This window comes from Ornithorhynchus anatinus, chromosome 2, assembly GCF_004115215.2.
Source record: "Ornithorhynchus anatinus isolate Pmale09 chromosome 2, mOrnAna1.pri.v4, whole genome shotgun sequence".
Lineage (NCBI taxonomy): Eukaryota > Metazoa > Chordata > Mammalia > Monotremata > Ornithorhynchidae > Ornithorhynchus > Ornithorhynchus anatinus.
The window spans coordinates 95,585,195-95,609,432 of NC_041729.1; the positions used below are offsets into that span (position 1 = coordinate 95,585,195).

At 40.2% G+C, this 24,238-nt stretch overlaps 1 protein-coding gene and 1 non-coding gene across 2 annotated transcripts in view; both read right to left on the minus strand.

Annotated features, from left to right (window-relative positions):
- The window catches only part of LAMA2 (laminin subunit alpha 2), a 586,243-nt gene that overhangs the window by 85,022 nt on the left and 476,983 nt on the right, over positions 1 to 24,238 (minus strand). Inside the window, 3 exon segments of the mRNA XM_029049645.2 lie at positions 2,421 to 2,426; positions 3,674 to 3,856; positions 10,111 to 10,227. Coding sequence (XP_028905478.1) covers positions 2,421 to 2,426; positions 3,674 to 3,856; positions 10,111 to 10,227 — 306 coding nt within the window.
- Positions 13,158 to 13,295, minus strand: LOC114809916. Its single transcript, XR_003757687.1, has one exon. It is a non-coding gene; the product is annotated as a small nucleolar RNA SNORA7 (small nucleolar RNA).

Consider the following 24,238-nt stretch of genomic DNA (forward strand, 5'->3'; position numbering starts at 1 on the left):
GGGGACAGGGGCAGGTGGGGAGAAAAAGGTCTGTGAGCAGGTTCAGTGCCCAAACCAGCCAAATATCATGCCTAAATCCCTGCAGGTGGTCACACCTGTTCCAGCGCCAGTTGAGTTACAATTGACTACAATCCCAGATTTGAAGGTTTAGTTGCAACTTTCCTCGTTATTTTCTGTCTCACAAGCCTGTAATATTGGCAGTATCTTTGACTCCTCTCTCTCAATCAACCCACAAATTCAATCCATCACCAAATCCCATCTGTCCCACCTTCACATCACTAAAGTCTGCCCTTTCCTCTCCATCCAAACCGCTACCACGTTTAATACAATCACTCATCCTATCCCACCCAAATGACTGCATCAGCCTCCTTGCTGACCTCCCAACCTCCTGCCTCTCCCCACTCCAGTCCATACTTCACTCCGCTGCCCCGATTATTTTTCTACAGAAACGTTCAGGATATGTCACCTCCTTCTCAAAAATCTCCGGTGTTTGTCTAGCCACTTCCATATCAAGCAAAAACTCACCATTGGCTTTAAAACACTCCATCATCTTGCCCTCTGCTACCTTCTCTCACTTCTCTCCTACAACCCAACCTGCGCACTTTGCTCCTCTTGTGCTAACCTTCTCACTGTGTCTCAATCTTGCCTGTCCTGTCGTTGACCCCTGGTCTACGCCCTAACTCTGGCTTGGAGAGCCCTCCCTCCTCTAATCTGCCAATTACTCTCCCAATCTTCAAAATTTTACTGAAGGTGCATCTCCTCCAAGAGGCCCTCCCAGACTAAACCCAACTTTTCCTAATCTCCTGTTCCATTCTGTCACTCTGAATTGCTCCCTTTGCTCTTCCCCACTCTCCCAGCCCCACAGCACTTATGTATATATCTGTAATTTTATTTATGAGTGCTCTGCATATAGTAAGCACTCAATAAATACTATTGAATGAAATGTGTGCTTAATTGTATTGATGTCTGTCTCTACCCCCTAGCCCGCTGTGGACAAGGACTGTCACTCTTAATTGTTGTACTGTACTTTCTCAAGCACTTTCTACAGTGCTCTGCACACAGTAAGCACTTAATATGTGTGATTGAATGAAGGAATTTAATGAATTAATTAATATGTCCCTGGATTTTAGTTTGGATCAGACAATTCAATGTGTTAAATTCAGCTTTTTCATGGTTTTAATTTTATCATAATTTTCATACTACCCAATTTTAGGACTAAAATTTACCAGTGTCAGTTTCCTAGTGGATAAGTCTACTCCTGGTTAATAAGGCATTTCCAGAAAGTGTTAGCAGACCCATAAGATTTATTGCCATCAGGAAACTCAGTGGACCTGCTCATCACATCACTGATGAAAGTGTTAAATGGCACCATGCCCAGGAATGAACTCTATGTAACACTCTGAATATATGTACTTGATGTTTGACACTGAATTATTGGTAATAGAGGTTAGTGAAACGAGCCTAATTTGAAAAAGAACATTTAGTTCGTTTAATTATTAAAACAAGTCTTAAGCAAAACTATTCATGTGTTCGGTAATTCTATGCTGATGGAATGTTTAAAATGACCCCAGATCAATTGACAATGGTTACTAACACATTTGGCAGGGAAAAAAAAAATCCTTCCTGAATCATCATTTTCCAAGTCTAAATAAAGACCCCATTTTATTCTTTCCTAATATTCAGGGTAACTGCAGATTTCACCTGACTTTGTGAACTTTCAGTGGTTTATTGTTTCCTTTCTTTTTTTTTCTTCCCTTGACTTTCCAGTATTCCCTGAAGCTCCTGAAAATAATTTAGTGGTGGATGGCTGTGACCAAGCAAAAAGATGACAGTACTTAAAAAAGATGAATTCAAAGGCTATAGGTAAGAGAAGCACCCAGGAGCTCTATTTGGGTATGGATTGTTAACTTATTGAAGTCCTCTGATTCCTTGTCTTCTGAGTTAAACCACTAAAACCTAACACCTCTCATGCAAATAGTATTCTCTCAGGACTTGAGGTGGCCCATTAATAAAGGGATTACAGATGAGATCTTTGGGGGGAAAAAATCCCATAACAACTCATCATTCTGTTCCAGTACAGCCCTTCTAAAACCCAGTTGAGATAAGAGCTGTCTGTTCTCTGAATAAGAAATGTCTTTGTTTCTGAGGAGTAACACATTTTGAGCCATAGGGAGATGGAATAGGCAGCCAAGATATCTTAAAAGACAAAATTATGACAAGCACTCATCAAAATAAACCAAAATATAGTTCTTTTCTGTGTAGAAAGTTTCTTTTCAGAAAGAATATGTGCAGAGAATTATGGCCATGGTATTGAGATTAATTCAATATTTAATTCACAAAACAGCACAAATGAGGCAATAAGCAAGGCAGAAGCATTTTAGAGAGGCAATAAAGCATAATGGAAATAAAAATATACATACTGATTTCTGTAGGTATAACATGGAGGCAAAAAGGAAAAGAAAAGGGAAATTTGATCAGAATTATTTTCTAAAGTCTATAGAACATGTGACAACCCCTGCAACTATAGCTTAAAGAGATTCCATAATTGACCATTGATGACACTTGGCAAGTTAGGTATTATTTCTGTAAATCTCACAGCTATCCAATAACCTAGTACTTGGTTTGGTAAGAATTTATATTCAAACAACCACTTTAAAACCTAGTGTTTTTTTCCACTCCCAATAAAATAAATATTGGCACTCATTATGTTCATAATGACAACTGAATTGCTACTGATAGTTAACTGGTGCAAAGGTCCCTCAGAATTCTGACAAATACATAAGGAACAGTTACATTCATTTGTTCAAAATCAAATATTATCTGAAACCTTAGCTGGGCCCATTCAACTAGAGGTCTATTGGTCTGCTTGAAAACAGAATGAACAAATAATGTGAATCCAGTTTTTTCAATGGTATTTTTTAAGTGCTTATTATGGACCAAGCACTGTACTAAGCTCTGGGGTAGAGAGACAATAATCAGGTTCGATACAGTTCACTTGGGGCTCACAGTCTTAATTCTCATTTTACAGATGAGGTAACTGAAGATCAGAGAAATTAAGTGACTTGCCCAAGGTCACACAGCAGATAAGTGGAGGAGCTGGAATTAGAACACCGGTCCTTCTGACTCCCAGGCCCGTGCTCTATCCACTAGGCACACTGCTTCTCTAGTTAATTGAAAATCTTTCTCTAGGTCTTTAGTTTTGCATTAACAAACTTTTAATATGTTGATCCCGTGTGTCTACCACTTTGATGTTAACCTCCTGACTTCTCATTTAGTAGTAGATTCAGCCGCTCGGGCATCTCATTGACCTAATCCTCAGAGAATTCACTGTAGCCTGCAATACTCTGCCACACTCCAGCATTGAAAAGCCTTTGTAAAAAGAAACCCAGTGAAGTTTTAATCATCTTTGTCCTGGCTGCCACCACCTTAGTAAGGACAGGTGGTATTGGTGGATGTACTTACAAGTTCTCATACAGGCAGTGTCAGTCAATTGTATTTATTGAGAGCTTACTATGTGCTGAGCACTGTACTAAGTACTTGGGAGAGGACAATATAGCAATATAACAGACACATTCCCTGCCCACATTGAGTTTACAACCTAGAGAGGGAGGATAGCTGGGATTGGGTGCTGGAGAAGTAAATGCCAAACATGGAATAAAGTAGAATTTCTTACTGTTTTTCACTGGATCTTTCACCACAGCATTTGTTTGGGCCACATCATCTGCCAATTTGTTGTAGTTGTTCCTCAGGCCGGTGAGATTCTTGTTGAGGTCTCTGACCTGAGAGAGGACATCTCTTGCCGTGCTGTTGGCCTGCCGGGCCTTGTCCTTGACGGCTAAAAGTTTAGTGGCAGTATCTATTGGCCGTAGAGGAGAAAGGTGAGGGTGGGTGAGGTGAAGGGAGGGTGAAGGGAGATGGGAGGAGGAGGACAGTGGCTTAATTTCTACTTGATACAAACCAATTAGGGTTAGTTGACCCCAGGAGCTATCTTCACCAACCTAAAGACTGAACTTTATGCTTCATTCACATGTAAGAAAATGAAGTAATTTTTTTGATTAAATTTGATTCTCTGGAAGTTCTATTATAAATATCTGATTAGTTTAAAATAATGGTGATTATTCCCAATGCCTATGGTGCAAGTGAACACTGATTTGCTACTGAACATATTAAAGGAAAATGAATCTACATGATTTACAAAACTAGGGTTTCCATTTCATCTGAACTCCTGGAGCTAAATGAAAAGTGAGATGTGCTGGACTGCATTGTTCCACTTGTAATGGCATGAGCTTGAATCCCTGAGGAATTTACTAGAGAGAACATACAAAATGATCCAGGGCATGGTTTATGTTCATGATCACCTATCGTTTCATTTCCTGTTTCATTCACATTACTTGCTTTTTCACTGAGCAAGCAATATGAAATAGGTAGGGAAAACAATTAGGAAATTTTCAATCAAAATATTAGCATAGCACACAGAGTGTTTTAGTGAACACTAAGTTACGAGTAAATATATCCAAATATCTATTAATTACATATCTATAAATAGAGCTACGGAGAAGCTTCATATTTTCAACATATGTGTCCTCTCTTATTCTGGCTGATGTTTCATTCAAATTTCAGTTTATCTCCAGGGTGGCTGTTTGTCTAGAGCTATTGTCTGCCTTGTTCTATAAAGGAGAGAGATGTGTGCTGATTTGGATATGCACCTCTATCCCCTTGTGACTGATTGGTATTATTATTATTTTACTTTAGGCTTATTGGCACGAGGATGTTCTCAATGAACTCAAAGCAGGAGAGAAACAATTGCCCTGCCTCAATCTGGATGCCTGGGTACCTGAAGCAAATAGACTCATAGGAAGTATTCTGCGGTGGGGTGGGACTTGAATGTCTTCGTATTGCAAGAGAGACTTCCAAGTTTCTGTGGCTGTAATTTATTCTATTAAGGCATGTTGATCTTTAAATGTTTTCCCTCATTATCTTGCCTCTATGTTAGTTCATTGGTATGATGCTTTAGGTTCCTTCCAAGCTGATATCAGGCTCTTCTGTCCCCTTTAGTCTTAGATTAGAATCCCTTTGCTAGCCAGACAGCGGGTCTAACTCTCAAATCTGTATTTTTTTTCCAGTTCTTAGAAGAGTGCAGTGCATAGAGCATTTAATAGTACAGCATGAATGAATGATGCTGTATTCTGTGTCCCTTATCGATCAATCAATCAGTGCTATATATTGAGTGCTTACTGCAGGTACGACACTGTACTAAGTGCTTAGGAGAGTACAACAGAATTAATAGACATGTCTCTGCCCACACGGAGTTTAAGTCTAAAGAGGAAGCTAGACATTAGAATAAATTACAGATATGTACATAAGGGCTGTGAGGTTGAGGGTGAGGAAAACATCTAGTGCTTAAAGACTGCAAATCCAGGCTCACAGGCAATACAGAAGGGGGAGGGAGTGAAGAAAGGAGGGTTTAGTTAGGCAAGCCTTCTTAGAGGAGATATTATTTTAATAATGCTTCAAAGGTTGGGAGAATGGTAGTCTGTTGTATAGGAAGGTCAGAGGAGAATGGATAAGGGGTTGGCGGGGAGATAGATGGAATCAAGTTTCAGTAAGTAGATAGGCATTAGAAGAACAAAGTGTGTTCGCTGGGTTGTAGTAGGAAATCAGTGACAGAAGATAGGAAAGGGCAAGGTGAACGAGTGCCTTAAAGCTAATGCTAAAGAGTTCCCCTGCTCCCTGTTGGACTGTAAACTACTTGTGGGAAGGCCTCATGTCTATTCACTCTGTTGTACTCTCCCAAGTGATTAGCATAGTGTTCTGCAGAGTTTAAAAGTAGTAGTGACTTTTAGTACAACTAAAAGTCATAGTAGTAGTCAAAATAGCATTTAATGTGCACCGTCTGATGTATTTGGGAGGTGACAGTCTCTCTCCACAAGAAGCTAACATGCTCAGTGAATATGACTGATTGATTAATTGATTGATTGTTGCTCCAGAGAAGATGCTGCTGCTTTGGGTCCTTTTCCTATTGCAACAGTACAGTCTTGGATTCAGAAAATTTCTTTCACCTGTACGGTCGAGGTTTGTTCCAACCTATGAGTCATATGGTATTTCACAGATTTTTTTTGTTCTTCTAGGGGATGTAACAATGAGCTCCCATCTCAGTGTTTCCATCTTTTGGTATAATTTGTGTATAATTAAGATTCCAGACTTTTGTTAGAGTTTGTTAATCTGGAGTGGAGTTGCACTCCCATGTGGAAAAGTTATAATTAATTGGGATTCAAATTCTTGTGGGACTCTCTCTGGGTTGTGAAGTTTGCCAATTTAGGTATTGACAATGGTCAAGCATCAACAGGGTAGCACATAATTATAGTCTACCATCCATAAGGTCACAAAGAGCACAACATATGTAATAGGGAGAGTAACAGAAAAATTGAACTACTAGCTCATTTCCCAGTCAGGAGAGAAACCAGAGTCACACACTTCTATACAAATATGGACTGAAAACCATATCAAAATAACACAAGAAAATGGAGGCACTATTGATTTCAACCAGTGAATCAATGGTATTTATTGAGTGCTTACTTTGTGCTGAGCTTACTGTACTAAGGTCTTACAATACAACAGAGTTGGTAGACATGTCCCTTGCCCACAATGAGCTTACTGTCTAGAGGGGGACATAGATAATATAGATAGATTAAAATGAAGAGAAAAAGAATGTATATGAACATAAATGCTCTGGCACTGAGAGTGAGGTGAATACAAGTGCTTAAAGAATATGGATCTAAGTCATAGGTGAAACAGAAGGGAGAAGGAGTAAGAGGAAGGAGGGCTTAATCCAGCAAGGTTTCTTGGAGGAGATGTGATTTTAATAAAAATTTGAAGGTGGGGAGACTGGTGACCTATCATATATGGAGAAAGAGGAAGTTCCAGATCAGAGGGAGGACAAAGGAAAGTGGTCAGTGATGGAATAGGCAAGATCATGGCACAGAAAGCAAACTGGCACTTGAGAAGTAAAGCATGTGAACTGGGCTTCTGTAAGAAATCAGAGAGGTAAAGTAGCAGGGGGTGAGTTCAAAGTCACTGGTAAGGAGTCTCTGATGCAGAAGTGGATGGGCAACCACTGGGATGTTCTTGAGGATGGGGGAGACATGGACTGAATGTTCTGTTGAATTGTAAATGAACTGGGCAGCAGAATGAAGTTTGGACTGGGGAGAGAGAGAGGAGGTAAGGAGATCAGTCAGGAGGATGATACAGTAGTCAACCTGGGGTATGGTAAGTGCTTGGATCAGCATAGGAGCAGTTTGGATGGAGAGGAAAGGGTGGATTTTGGTGATGTTATGAAGGTAGAACCAACAGGATTTTGTGATAGATTGAATATACGGGTTGAATGAGAGAGATGAGTTGAGGATAATGCCATGGTTATGGGCTTGTGATCTCAGTAGGATAGTGGCACTGTCTACGGTAATAGTAATGATACTTGTGGTATTTGAAAAGCACTTACTATGTGCCAAGCACTGTACTAAGTGTTGGGGGAGATACAGCATATTAGGTTGGACACAGTCCCGGTTCCACATGGGGCTCAGTCTCAATCTCCATTTTACAGATGAGGGAACTAAAGCACAAAGAAGTGAAGTGACTTGCTTAAGGTCACACAGTGGACAAGGGCCATAGGGGGGATTGGAACCCATGACCTCTGACTCCCAAGCCCAGACTCTTTCCACTAAGCCACAATGTTTCCCGTTACAGTAATGAGAAAGGCAAGGAGAGGACAGGGTTTGGGTGTAAAGATGAGGAGTTCTGTTTTGGACATGTTTAGTTTGAGGAGCTGGTGGAACATCCAGGTAGAGATGGCCTGAAGGCTGGAGGAAATGTGAGATCGCAGAAAAGGAGAGGTCAACACTGGAGAGGTAAATTTGAGAATCGCCTCTTTAGAGATGGTAGCTATGGCCATGGGAGCAAATGAGTTCTCTAAGGGAGTTGGTGTTTAGATAGACAGTAGAAGGGGACCTAGAATTGAGTCTTGAGTGACCTCACCTGTCAGAAATTGGGAGGCAGAGATAAAGCCTGTAAAAGAGACTGAGAAGGAGCTATCAGAGAACTAGGAGGAGAACCAGGAGAGGACAGTGTCAGTGAAGTCAATATTGGATAATGTTTCAAGGAGAAGAGGGTGATCCACAGTGTTGAAGGCAGCTGAGAGGTCTAAGAGGATTAGAGTGGTCACTGGATTTGGAAAGGAAAAGGTTACCTAAGAAAGGGCAGGTTCTGTTGGGTGAAGGGGATGGAAATCAGATTGGAGGAGATCGAGGAGAGAACTCGAGGAGAGGAAGTGGAGGCAGTGGGTGTAGACAACCACTGAGGTATATCATAAAATTAGAATCCCATTTGGTTTATAAAATACCATACGTAAGGTAACCTAGTGGAAAGAGCACAGGCCTGGGACCAGGTTGGGTTCTAATTCTGGCTCTACACCTTGCCTACTGAGTCTTAACTTCCCTGTGACTCAGTTACTTCATCTGTAAAATGGAAATTGACTGTGAGCCCTATGTGGGACACACAGTAAGTGCTCAATAAATACCATTGTTAATTTGAAAACATCAACCAAAACCATCAACAAGATACAGCCCATTAACGGATCACACCAAAATCATGAAACCTCTACATATATTATCAGAAGTGAAAATTACATAATAGTAGCTACAGATATTTGTATCTAGCTCTATGCATCCACATAATTTCCACCCAAGCGTATATGAGTTCACAATACAAATAGAAAACAACAGTGTCTTCTACATTTGTATAGATGACAATGTCAATATAAAACAGAGGGTAAATATTCCTGAAAAGGAATAAACTTTGAGGGTCTTCTAAGTTGTAACTAAAGTGGAGAGAAGGGGCCATAGTATCCTAATCCAGGAATCCAGTAAACATTTTGGAGCCTTAAGGCTATTTTGGATTTTGGCCCTTCCTGAGACAATCCTGTTAAAATGGCTGGGCTGCCAATATAGTGTGCCTAAGAACCTAAAATCTTAAACAGTGCCATTACTGAGTCAGAGCCATAGACCCAGAACCTTTCCTTTAGAAAGGAATTTTGTTTTTAACCATGGTACAAAAGGTTACTCAGAGGACCAGTGTGACTGCTGGTTTCCGTGACATCTATCCTCCAAGTCAGGGATGGACCATCCATTACTTTTCTCACTACACCCCTAGTTTTCCTACTAGTAGGCCATTATGGATTTTCATCCATGAATTTAGCCAAACGTCTTTTGAAACTGCTGATGCCTTTGGCTACCCAGCTTCTTATAAGAATGAGTTCCCTATGTTTATCACCTGATGGATTCAGAAACAGAACATTCCATTCAAGGTGCTATACACAGTTACCTTAGAAACTATTTTTTGGTAGGTAGCTGCAATCTTTGTGGTCTTCACACTTTCAAAAAGCAGCTCTTAGGAGAATAAATATAACAGTAGCTGGGCTATTGAAATATGCATCTAAAGATTCCAAGAATTAGGAGTAGGATTTTTTTAAATGATATTTGGTAAGTGCTTACTATGTGCCAGGTGCTATACTAAGCACTGAGGTAGAGATAGAATCATCAGATTGGGCACAGACCATGCCCCATATGGGGTTCAAGTCTTAATCCCCATTTTACAGGAGAGGTAACTGAGGCAAAGAGAAGTGAAATGACTTTCCCAAGGTCACACAAGAGACAACTGGTGGAGCCACCATAAGAACTCAGGTCCTCTGACTCCCAGGACCATGCTCTTTCCATTAGGTCACATTGCTTATTGGATGCCAAGGGAACCTGGGAACTGGTTAGTTTTTTTCCAATCTCCAAATCCATAACTGTGGTTAAGACACATAACAACAATTCTGGTACTTGTTAAGTGGTTACTATGTGCCAGGACAGCAACCACCTAAGAAAGTGGGAAGATTGAGGAAAATATACCAAAACTAGAGCCATCCTCAGAGACAGCAGGTGGAAGCTCACTGTGGGCAGGGAATGTCACTGTTTATGGTTGTACTGTACTTTCCCAAGCGCTGAGTAGAGTGCTCTGTACACAGCAAGTGCTCAATATGATTGAATGAATGAATAAATGAATGAATAATCAGCTTACCATTTGGAATGGCTGACAGCTTGTCCAGTGTATCATTCAAAGCTCGGTGAAGACCACTGTTCTTTTCATTGGCATTTTGCTGCCTGGCTTTCAGGCTTCCCAGTTCATCCTCATTTTCTGTAACCCAAAAATTAACAAAGTGAAAACTCACATTTCAACTCTCAAAACATATACTGCCAGGAATGAAGGGATAATATCGTATGGTATTTGCAATTTAAGGCATTTCTCCTATCATTATTGTCACTATCATCACAATTATCATCATCATCCTTATTGACATCATTGGTCACTCTATTATTATTCAGGTGTGCAGAAAACTACTTGGCCCTTGGGAAGTAAAAGACAGAGTTCTTGCCACCTCTGACTCCCACCTCCTAATTGCAGGAGTCACTCAAGGCTCAGTTCTGGGTCCTTTTCTATTCTCCATCTACACCCACTCCCTTGGAGAACTCATTCACTTCCATGGCTTCAACAATCGCTATGTGGATGATTCCCAAATCTACATTTCCAGCCTTAATATCTCTCCTTCTCTGCAGTCTAGGATTTCCTCCTGCCTTCAGGACATCTCTGCATGTGTGTTCCACTGACACCTCAAGCTTAATATGTCCAACACAGAACTCTTCATCTTCCCACCGACTTTCCCATCACTGCAGACAGTACCACCATCCTCCTTGTCTCAGAAGCCTTTACTCTTGGTATTATCCTCGATTCATCTCTCATTCAACCCACATATTCAATCTGTCACCAAATCCATTTGGTCCAACCTTCACAACATTGGTCGAATCCACCTTTTCCTCTCCATCCAAATTGCTACCATGTTGATCCAAGCACTTATCCTACTATCAACTTAGCCTACACATTCCTGTCATCTAGCATCAGCTTATTCACTGTGCCCTGATCTTGTCTATCTTGCCCATGTACCCTAGAACTAGAACTCCCTAACCTAGAACTCCCTCCCCATCCATTTATGCCAGATCACCATTCTCCCCACCATCAAAGAATTATTAAAGTCATACTTCCTCAAAGAGGCCTTTCCCAATTAAGTACTCTTTGCCCCAGCTCAGCTTCCCTTCTCTGACAACTGCAGTAGTTTCCTTGCTAACCTTCCTGTCTCCTGTCTCTGCCCAATTAGGTTCATACTTCATTTTGGTGCCTGGATCATTTTTCTACAAAACAGTTCAGTCCATATCCCCTCACTCCTCATGAATCTCAGTCGTCTGCCCCATCCTTCCATATCCAAATTCCTTAAAATTGGCTTTAAGCACTTAATCAATGATGCTATTGAGTGGCTATGTACAGAGCACTGTACTAAGTTAATGGAGACAAAGATACAACAAAGTGAGCAGACATGTTCCCTGTTCACTAAAGCTACGTTCTACCGACGATGGAAGAAGACAGATCAATATATAGATACAATAATTTATAATATAAAAGATATGCACATAAGTTGGCGAGGGGTTGAGAGTGGGTAAATACTCAAATTGCCCAAAAGGTCCACAAATTCAAGCGCATAGATGATACAGAGGGGAGAGCAAGCAGTGAAATGAGAATTTAATAATGGAAGACCTCTTGTGGGAGATGTAACTTTAAAAATGCTTTGAAGGTGAGAGTAGTCAGCTGGTGTATATGGTTGGCAGAAAGATATGGGAAAGGGTCTAAGGGCAAGAACTAGATGAGATTAGACCTGAGTGGAGTAAACTGGATGTTAGAGGCATCGGAGTGTTGAAGGGAAGGGTCTGTAGGTAGGAGATCCAGTGAGGGTGAGATAAGATGGTGGGGTGAGCTGATCCGAGTGCTTTAAAGCTGACTGATGAATCACACTTTTTCCCCTCCCTACCTTACTCTCTCTGATTCCCTTACTGCAACCTAGTTTGCCTTGAATTCTATTATTTGCTATGTTCTTGTCTCTCTGTCTCCCGACCCGATCTAGACTTTAAGCCCGTACAAAGAGGCAGGGACTGTTATCTATCTGTTAACCGATGTGACATTCCAAGCGCTTAGTACAGTGCTCTGCACATAGTAAGCACTCAAAAAATACTATTGAATGAAATGAATGAATGAATTTTGCTCTTTTAATGGCAACCTACTCAAAGTATCTCTATTTCACTTTTCTTGCTGCCAATCCCTCACTTACATCCTTCATCTGCCCTGGAAATTTCTCTCATTTCATATATGACAGACATTCACTCCCCCGACCTTCATAGTCTTATTAAAATCATGTCTCCTCCAAGAGGCCTTCTCCAAATAAAGCCTCATTACCTCTTTTCCCTTCTACATTACTTTTGAACTTGGATTTGTACCCCTTATTCATCCCAAACTCAGCCCTACAAGACTTGTGTGCATATCTGTAATTTATTTATTTATATTAATGTTGGTCTTCATCTCAACAATGTAAACTTCAAAGGGCAAGGAAGTTGTCTACCAATTCTGCTATACTGCAGTTGTCAAGTCCTTAGTAAGTGCTCAGTGAACACACTTGACCCATCAATTGATTGAAGTATCTTACAATCATCATCTCCATCACTATGATCATTGCCATTATCATCCTCTTCACCAGTGTTATTATTGTTTTCAATTAGTCAGTCAATCAACCAATGGTATTTCTGGAGCACTTACTGTCTACAGGGCACTAAACGAACTTGGGAAAATAAAATACAGTAGTATTGGTAGACACAGCCCAAGTCCATGAAGAACTTACAGTCTCGTGGGGGAGAGAGGCATTAAAATAAATTACACATAATGAAAATGGCAGACTGTAAGGATAGGTACAGAGCTTTGGGACAAATAACAAACATTTGAGAGGGCGACACAGAGGGGAGGGTCTTCTCTTGTCTTTTGTTGTCAAGTCATCTCTGACACACAGCGATGCCATGGACGTGTCTCTCCCAGAACGCCCCAACTCCATCTGTAATCGTTCTGGTAGCGTAGCCATAGAGATTTCTTGGTAAAAATAAGGAAATGGTTTACCACTGCCTCCTTCCAAGCAGAAAACTTGAGTATCCATCCTTGACTCCCATGCCACTGCTGCCCAGTACAGGTGGGTTTTGACTTGTAGCAGATTGCCTTCCACTCGCTAGCCACTGCCCTAGTTAGGAATGGAATGGACAGGCCTCTGCTTGACTCTCCCTCCCAGAGTCGAGACTGGTAGAGTACTGGAAACTCTCCAGGTGTGACCCTGAGATGGATAAGGGGCGGGGGGTGGGGGAGGATGGATAAGGGGGAAATGAGAGCTTCAGGGAAGGTATCTTAGAGGACTTATGATTTCCATCATCACCACTGTAACAATCACTATTTTTGGAGGAGTACTTTACAAATTCCAGCAGTACTAGCATTCATTAATGGGGATCATTTATTAAACTCCCTGGGGAAGCAGCATAGCTCAGTGGAAAGAGCCTGGGTTTTGGAGTCAGAGGTCATGGGTTCAACTCCCGGTTCTGCCACTTGTCAGCTGTGTGACTGTGGGCAAGTCACTTAACTTCTCTGTGCCTCAGTTACCTCATCTGTAAAATGGGGATTAACTGTAAGCCTCACATGGGACAACCTGATGACCCTATATCTCCCCCAGCGCTTAGAACAATGCTAATAATAATAATGTTGATGTTTGTTAAGCGCTTACTATGTGCCGAGCACTGTTCTAACTGTTAAGCGCTTAACAAATACCAACATTAAACTCCTTATTCAGCAGGCTCCCCGGTCTGTAGTATCATCTTCAAAAGATTTTAAGGATTTTTGGGGGGATATCATTGTTTTCAAAAATTGCCTTGAAAAAAATTCTTACAATGAAGATTTTCTTTTGTTTCTTTGACAAAATTGTCCAAAATTACAAGGCTGTTGAAGAGAAGCTATCATTTAAAATGGGAAATGCCAGTTTTCTAAGCATCTTTCATTGTTTATTCTTACTCTTGGCTATCTCCACCCTCTGAGCTTCAGCCTAGATCCTGTTGTGAAATTGATTTTAAACAGCAGGAAGCTGACTGCAGAAGCAGGTGTGCAGAATGATTCTGGGAAGAAGGAAAGAGCTATAGATTACTGATGGCAGGACTTTGGAATTTTGAAACTCAGTTCCGATGAGCACCTAGGAAACCAGCTGTCATGTCGAACTGCCAAATGCCTGTATTGAGTCTTTGTTCTAAAATCACCCACAATGCATCACATAATTTTTCAATACATTGAAGGGGGTAAACTACATTAAGCTAAACCTGTTAAATGATTTTTACATAGAAAAAGGAGGCCATCTACTCTGGAGTCATAATATGGTGCATTTTCTAGTAATTGAAAATCATTTTTAGTAAGAGAAACACATCACCTTTTTACATAGTCTGTAATGACTCAGTAACTATTCTTTTTAGTTTAGGCACTAATTTAAAATAGCAAAAGTTACTCTGTTGGCCTATTAACTGAAATTGTGCATCTAGACAAAAGTCATTGTCTTTTTTTAATACTATTAAGATCAGGTTTTGTTTAAAGGTCAATCCATACATACTTTATCAAGAAGAAAAATCACATGCAGAAAATTCCTCATTCACAGGGTCTAATTTTAAATGAGGATTTTTTTCAAGGCACATGCAAGTTAAACTTACCTGTCTTTGCGTTTGGGTCTTTTTCTGAGAACCTTGGAAAAATACCTACTCTTCTTGTTTTTGGCACTAATGGGGTAACCGACTGGAAACAGTTCCCTAATAATAGTTGGCCCTTTAGTACAGGAATGGAGATGATGGATTGACACTTTGAACTTCATCAGGGCTCCCTAGGGAACACACTGGTTTCTAAGGACATGGCTACGTAAAGCATTGTGTAAATTCACTGACATCAGGCAAGCCATCTATTTGTCTTACGTAGGAAAGAATTGGAGAGTCGTAGCTACACAAGAGTTTTCTGGGGTGGGAAAAGACTTTGCTCAGTCAGGAGCAAACAACACAGGTGATTTTGCTAATAATACTGAATCTGTGGGTTTTAGAGAAAGACTACTAGTTGTGATGATATTTAATGAGCACCGACAGTGTTACTAAACTGTGTATTTGCCCCCACTGAATCTCATCCTGTTTCTTATTTGTAAAATCAGTGGTAAAGTGCTTAATTTATGCAGAGCACTTACTCTAGGCTTGGGACAGAACAATACAATAGAGTTGGTAGGCAAACCAACCTGCCCAAAAAGAAATTTACAGTCTAGAGTAAATATTATCTTGAGGAATGCCTACTTCCTTTTGAAGTCATAGAGATTTTGTTCAGTGATGGTCCAACCAGAATAATAATAGTAATCAATAACAATTATTGAGCATTTACTGTGTGCAGAATACTTTACTATGCATTTGGGAGAGTACATTATAACAGAGTTGGTAGACATGTTTCCTGCCCACAGTGAGCTAACAATCTATAGGGGATGATATTATTATTATATTTAAGGGCTTATTAATAACACTGTATTTACAGCTAGGTAGATACAAGATAATCCGGTCAGAGTTCCTGTTTCATATAGGGTTCAAGGATTAAGAAGGAAAGAGAACGTGTTTCATCACCATTTTACAGATGGGGAAATGAGGCAGTTAAATTCTCAAGGTCACACAACAGGCAAGTAACAGATCTGGGATTGGAACACAATTCCCTTGACTCCCAGGCCCTAACACTTTCCACTAGGTCACACTGCTACTCAAATAATCTCAGGGAGTCTGTTCTCTAGTCCATCAACCAAGTCACTAATAAAAATGTTAAAATGACCCTGAGGTTACCACTATGGGACAGTAGTTGGTACCTCCTCTAGGATAAAAAAATAACTTAAAACAGGATTTGGATAAAACCTTTCAAACAGTTGGACACTTAACTGTATTTTGAACTCTAGATCATATTTCCCTTTTTTATGGATGATGTGAGAGGAAATAGAAACCTTTTCTGGAGCCCAGATATTACATATGTTGCCTTTTTTAAAAAAAATTCCTGACTAGTATTTGTCATAGATGGAAATATAATTCACTCCATTTCAGTATTAGGGCAGTTGATAATAGTGCCTAATATCACTAAAATAAAATTAAGAAAGTAACATTTTTCTAGTTGTAGTTTCCTGAGTAAAAGGGCAAAATTAGCCACAGTGGAGAAGATAAAAGACATTCCAGGAACTTAAATAATAAATAGGGGTTGAGTAACGAGTTAGTGGTTTAGAGCTGAGGTAGCAGGACCAGAGGACAGCTGAACCCATTGATTCTAATTTATCTATAAATCAACAGAACACAGGTGCTAAGAGAAAGTACAGTATAAGACCATTCTTAAGAGCTTGATCTTTAGGATCTTACATTTTATGGGGGTGAGAGGACACTGCACAAACAAAGTCAAAAGAACAGAAATATAAAAATCCAGAAGATGTGAAAAACACAACCAATGAGAAAGTTATGGCACCGATAAGTTTTTCTTTATATGCAGGTTTTTTTTTCATGCTCTTTAAACACTTTTGGAAACAACTACTATCAATTCAAGGATGGTATGGTCAAGGAAGTCCCAGAAAAAAGATGGTTGCTTGATGGTCCCAAGTTTATAACTCATGCACTCCTTACACATACACAAAGTATGGTCCTCAGATATATGCACTTATTCCACTAATGTGTTTTGGCCTTAAATTTGGAGAGAGTCATTTATCAAAATAAATTCTGATCTTCTGGGGAGGGCATTTTGTAATCAAAAATAGTATGACATTTTTGCACCTCTTTGATATGCAGCAATCAGATAGAAAAAAAAATTAATAGGTTATTCAATTCTAGACCATAAACTCACTATGGGCAGGGAAAATATCTATCAATTCTGCTGTGTTGTACTCTTCCAAGCACTTAGTACAGTGCTCTTCCCTGCCTATGCCATCACTGCCTATGGTAGTTGGATCAATTTCTTCAGTAGAGCCCATGGACTCTTACAGACGATTAGACTGTAAGCCCATCAAACGGCAGGGACTGTCTCTATCTGTTGCCGACTTGTTCATCCCAAGCGCTTAGTACAGTGCTCTGCACATAGTAAGCCCTCAATAAATAAATACTATTAAATGAATGACTCCCTTTTTTTTTTTTAACATAGTTGGACATCTGCACCAATTGAAGGAACCAAATTGTACATATACATTACATCTCAGAGTCTCAATTGGATTTGATTTTTAAAGCAAAAATTTTTCTAATAAATGTTTGAGTGAGAACCATTCACTCCGGCAGGTATATCTAACTTCTAGTCTTTGTTGCTTTTTGGAGCTGTGAAGCTGTGAAGCTTTTAGATTAACTGCTGTTTCCTCCTCATCTCCAGGGAACACCTCTAAGCATGACTGCCTAAGAGTGTTGTCTTGCAAGGAAGGACACCATTACACAGTTGACCACTACACAGTTCCTTCAATCTGCTGCTATGTTTGGAGAGAGAACACAGAGCAGGTTATACTACTGTGATCTATTCTACTCTTCTAAGTTGTCGGTTAAGTGGTCTGCACACAGTAAATACTCAGTATCAATCAATCAATCAATCCTCAGCAGGGCTGAGGATGTTGTGAATACCCAGTGCCCAAAGAGAATGGATCCAAGTGGACAGAACATGCTCAATAAGAAACAGTGATTGATTGAGTGATGGATTGACCATTGGGCTGACTCAGTAATGATGAATTTTATGGATTGTGGTCTATATGGGTATTGAAACAACTTGAAATGCAAACAAGGCCTGAATTACTCTTTACCACCCCCCTCACAGGAACTATTCTGAAGTTTTCTCTAAGCATCATTATCTTTTATTTTTGTATGGTATTTGTGGAGCACTTACTATGAGACATATACTGTACTAAGAGCTGGGGCAGATACAAGCTAATGAGGTTGGTCACAGTCCTTGTCCCACATGAGGGTCACAGCCTTAATCCCCATTTTACAGAGGAGGTAACTGAGGCACAGAGAAGTTAAGTGTCTCACCCAGGGTCACACAGCAGGCAGGTGGCAGAGTTGGGATTAGAACCCAGGTCTTTCTGACTCCCAGACCCACAGTCTATCCACAATGCCATGCTGAAGATGGCCCGAAGGGTTTGACTTGCACCATTTTAGCAACAGTGTGTGGGAAAAGACTCAAATAAATTGGAGGGCTAGATATTTTTGAATTAGGTCCTCGGATCACAGAACGGTTATTTTGTTTTTCCAATCAAGGTTAGCCCTTAATTGTTTTGATGCATCCAATGCATAATAGTTTCCTTCCCTAAAGTTTCCAGCAATGGTGTCTTAGATGATGGCTTGGTAATTATACTGATGTGTTTGGCTGGCTTTCAGGAACTCTACTCAATGAGGCTGTATTTTTTCCCTCTTCTGCTTTCTAGATTGCTCTGTCTAGAAATTAAGCTCATTTATTTTCAAAGCCTCATGCTTTCAGTCCTTACTTCTCAAATGGGTAACCATAGCATCAGGCACAGTTTATGGATTTTAATAGTTCTGTTCTCTCTGGAGTCCTCAGATTTGAATATCCAAACTCCATCTAGTTAGAGTTTTTTTCTTTAATTCCTTAAATGCATTTTAAATTGTTTTCTTAATACAAATATGGCATAAATAAATGTCTTCTGGGAATTCTCATTCACAAGTGGAGAGTTCCTAGAACTGCTATTCATTTTGTAGAGACCTGGTTAAGAGGAACAGATTGCCAAATTACCATTAAAGGCAATTTTTTGCATTGACTATTTTAATGAAGGGCACTTAATAACCCAGAATTTCTCCATTTGTAGACTTCACATTGCAAAGTTCCTCCTATTTCCGAGTTCAGGAGAGCTTCAGTTTCTTAAAAGAAATGAAATTTGGTCATATATATGTTTATATACCTATATACACACACACATATATGTATATATTTACATACACACCATATACAATTTCCAAAGCTACTTCTCCAGGGCTGACTTCTCTCCTTCTCTGCAGTCCTACACACATTCCTCCTGCCTTCAGTAATCACTACTTGGATGACACCTCAAACTTAACATGTCCAAACCAGAACTCCTCACCTTCCCACCCAAACCCCATTCTCCTCCTGTCTTTCCTATTTCTATAGACAACACACTATTTCCTGTCTCACAAGGCTTGACCTTGGTATTAATTCTCAACTCATCTTTCTCATTCAAACCATTATATTCTAATTGGCACAAACTCTGTCAGTATTGACCTTCACAGCTTTGACAAAATTCACTCCTTCCTCTCCATTCTAACTGCTAATATATGCATCCAAACACTTATCATATGCCCCCCATTGACTACTGTGTCAGCATTCCCTGATGACCTCCCTGCCTTCTGTCTCCTTCCAACTTCAGTCCATTCTTCACAGTGTGCTGTGCCAAGGTGGACCTGCACGGATGGCTACCCAAAGGTCAAAATGCCATCAGTGAATAACCTCTCTGGCCAGAGGAGCAGGACGGGAAGATAGGTGTCCTCACCTCCGTGCCACCCAATAAGGTATGGAAGGGAAGGGAACGGAAGGGGGCAGAGATTGAACAGGAAGGAAGTGGGGACCAAACCAAAGGTAATAAATACCTGTTGCTCTGGTGCTCGGGTCTCTCTCTGGGAAGATCACAGGTAGCAATGGCACCCACGTGTCTCTCCCTGTCCGAGCACCAGACGCCATTCTGCCACCAGGAACAACGCACAGAGACAGGGATCGTGGGACGGTGAGTGTAACACATAACTGGGTTAATACATAAGTGGGTAATGTATGAGTGTAACGCATATGTGAGCTTAGTGTATAAGCGGGCAATGTATAAGTGACAATGCACATGTGAGTTTAGTGCGTAAGTGGGTAGGGTACAAGCGAGTGTAACGCGCAAGTAAGTTTAACGCACGAGTGTGTTACGCATAGTAAATCTAAGCCTAAATGGGGTCGGCGCATAAATAGATTGAACGCTTAAGTGGATTCCTCCCAAGTGGGTGCGCACATGGTGGGAACTAGCCGCCTCACACGTTGTTAGTAAACCATTAACGAGCTCTTCCTGGGCGGGCCTGGTCGCCACACTCGAGTAATACTAGTGTAATCCTCCCATCAGGGGAGCTTTAACACCAAATTCCTCCAAAGGGGAAGCTTTAACACATACTTCCCCCAAAAGGGAAGGCCGACTGCCGCGTCTAAATAATTAATTCAATCCACCCGCGGAATAATTCTATACAAAACTCAGGTTTTCCATCTCCAGCCTCTCTCTCTCTCTCTCCCCGCCGATTCGAAAGCTGTCCCCGGCGACGGGTGACAGTTGCCCGGATCATTTTTTCTATAAAAAACATCGTTCACGCTCCCAATCGTTTAAAGCTCACGCTGCTCATCACTGCGCATCAATGAGAAACTTCCATCAGCTTACAGCCATCAGTCAAGCTTTCTCCTACGTTACCACAGGATCTCCACAACACAAACACATCTTTGTTCTCTAATGCAACCTACTCATATACCTACATTTCCTCTACTCACCATCAACCTTTTGCCCATCCTTGTAGCTTGGATCTTTCCTTCATCCGTGACAGCCACCACTATTCACTTTCAAAGCCTTATTTAGGTCACATCTCCTCCAAGATTCTCTGACTAAGCTTATTTTTTTACTCCTTTACTCTGTTTCACCTACTGCATTTGGAATTCACCTTAAGCAATTGAATTCACCAAACCCTAGTCCACAGCCATAACTATTTCTGTAATTTACTGTCAGTCTTTCCTTTAGACTATAAGCTCTGGTGGACAGGGACCAGGTTTACCAACTCAGTTGCACTTATGCCCAGTGCTTATTACAGTGCTCTGCACACAGAAAACCCATAATAATATTCATTGAATGATTGATGTAACTTCTGCATATTGCACAATGGATCATATTGTTCTACTTGTTTTCTATATTTCATAAAATTGAGGAGATGCTATAGTGATTTCAGATAAAAATAGAACATGATAAAGTTTGAAAATTATGACTGTCAAGGATATAAGAAATGTTTGGTTAAAAATGGTTAAGAGGTGGTTATTATCAATGAGTCTCCTCAGAAACATCAAATAGTTGTCCATTTCACTCCCATCATCAGAACCATGACATTGGCTTTAATACACTTAATCAACATTTTCCTCTACGTCATAGAACAAGAGAAATGTTCTTAGGCTAAGAGGTTCCTCTTAGCAATATTTAATAGGCTACGATCAGTTCAGAAAGGTCTTCATGAGTCCTTGAGTCCCTTGGTTTACAAAAGAAAAGAGGAGAGCTTGGAGTCTTGGAGGGGAGAAAGAGGGTTTTTACAATTATTTTAGCTAACTGTATTAACCAGTCGTAACCTTTCTTTATTACCCAAAGAGGAAGAGAGGCTATGCAAGGGTAAGTTCCTTGAGGTCGATGAACATGTGTTTCACTTCTAACTGTACTCTTTGCTAAGAATTAACATAATGCTCTGCACAACATAGGGTCCAAGAGCTACTACTTAATGATTGGGAGGCCTCATATTTCACACAAATCTCCAAATATGCCCTTCATGATCCACGTCAATGAAATAATCAACCCATCAATTAAAGATGCTCACTTGTCTCTCAGAGGTGCTCGCTTACAGGACCGCTTCTACTTTTGCCTGTGGAGTTTATGATGTCTTAATATCTTAATTTTCATTTTCTCACCCTCCAGGTAAGATTGTGATTTCAATGAAGAGCATACAAGTTATGCCTCCGGGAAAGAGTTTTATATGACTCTTCCTTAGGCAATTTGAGCTGAACTTCATATACATCAAAGAAGAATTTCATCATCCAGACATTCCATCAGTGCAATGCTATTAAGTTCATCTCTAGGGGAGAGATTTTTACAAATGTCATTCAAAAATTAAAAATAAAATAAAAAGGAAGACATTGCTCCAGATGGCTGAGTTTCTAAGTCTTGGGAGTGTATAAATGGGAGGCAGTAGCTTGCTCATTCCAGCTAAGCTTATAAGATAACCCATGACAGGAAAAGCATTAGGTAGAGAATATACTTACCTGTCAATTTATTCCTTCAGTCCCAGAACTATGGGGAGAAATGACTAAATCTCCATTTTAATAGTGCTGTCAAGAGTTTGCCGTAAGGCCTATTTCAGCAGTTTTGGGGTAATATATGGCATTTCCTGATTAACAGCCATTTATAACTTGTGTAATTGGCAAAAACAGGGAGATGTCATAATGTAGCAAGAAACATTCTATTCCATCACAGGCTGCTTGGCTTCTGCAGGATATATTACTGGAGCAGTTTACGGGGTTTCATTATTTAACTAATGTACTACTGAAGTGAAAGAGAAAATTTAATGGGTTCATCTTATGGGTGGCTATCATAAACTCTAATTTCTAGTTCCAGAGAGGGTCTGGGAGTAAGTTTGGTGAATCCGAGATATCAATCTCTGTTCCCTGGCATCTTTGAATGCCAAAACAGCCTAAATAAAGGGTCATGTGTACATAATAGTCATATTGCATATCTTGGAGGAGTCATTTTAAAATCAAGAGATGATCGTACATTTCTCATATTCATTTATTCATTCACGCATTTATGAACGTTACTGTGTGCAGAGCTGTACTAACTCTTGGAAAGTAATTTGGCAAATGAGAACGGACTATGCACCATTCGTAGGGCTGGTTGACTAGAGTAGATAGTAATGGGCTTTCAACATTCAAAAAAAATTAACTACAAATGTTTTAGGTGTGAAAATTGACTTCAGTCAATAAAATCAATTGTTTTATTAATGGCTTACTGGGTGCTGAGCACTCACTGTGGTTGGAAATGCAATGAGTTCATTCAATCATTGCATTTATTGAGTGCTTACTGTTGTGGAAACACTGTACTAAGTGCTTGAGTTGGTAGACATGTCCTGTCCTCAAGGGCTTATATACTACAGATTTGATTTGTTCTCTCTCTCATCGTTTTGGTAGAGCAGTTTAGTTAACTCCAGACTATATAAGGAATGAGAGAGGAAAGGGTTTACTTTGTATACAGGGCTCTTATTAGAGAGGATTCTATAGGTCATTGTTTTTTACTAATATCTAATCAAACAAGTGAGCGAAATGCTGCTGTTCTTGTCTATGCTCTAGAGTCATTCAAGCCATAACAACCACACGGACACTCTCTCCCAGAACACCTCGCTCTTCATCTGCATCGTTCTGTAGTGTATCATAGAGTTTCTTGTAAAAATATGGACGTGATTACCATTGCCTCCTTCTGTGCAGTAAACGAGTCTCTACCTCGACTCTCCCCATGCCACTGCTGCCCAGAATGGTGAGTTTTGACTTGTAGCAGATTGCCTTCTCGCTATTCCATGGCCAAGCTAGGAATGGAATGGACAGGCCTCTGCTGTGACTCTCTCCTGCCAAGACTGTAAGAGTATGGAAATCTCCAGGTGCAACCTATGAGGGGAATACATTGCCTAGAGCTAACTAACTCACTTTAAAAACCTTCAAATTTCTACTGTTCTCAATTGCCATAATGCAATTGCAATCTATCTTAGGTAGCCAGCGAATAATGGGGAGTCTATTACTGTTAGTTTTAATCACAATTAGTCCTGAATGACTGAAAAATCACTTGTCGAGGATCATAAGGATAACTCTCCCAGAGATTGCATTTTTGGGCATAGCTCTGGCATTCCTGGTCTGCCTGACAGGTAGCTACAGCTGGAAGCACTAATGCTTTTCCATTTTCCTGTTATATATCCAAGATCATATTTTATTTTTTGTGTTTGCATTTGTGTTTGCTACCATAATAATGATAATACCAGGAAGTTAATAGTACACTAGATCATAAGCTCCTTGAGGGCAGAGATCATGTCTACCAATCCTATTGTATTGTACTCTAAGTGCTTAGAACAGTGCTCTGCACACAGTAAGTACTCAATACATGTCATTTTGATTGGCAATGATGGTAATTTATTAAGGCTTACTATGTGTACACTGGATAAGCACTGAGATAGATACAAGGAGAAGCAGCACGGCTTAGTGGAAAGAGCATGGGCTTGGAGTCAGAGGTCATGGGTTCTAAATACTCTATTTACTTTGTTAATGATGTGTATATATCTATGATTCTATTGATCTTGATGATATTGAAGTCAGACTACTTGTTTTGTTTTGTTGCCTGTCTCCCATTTAGACTGTAAGCCTGTTGTTGGGCAGCGATTGTCTCTATCTGTTGCCAAATTGTACA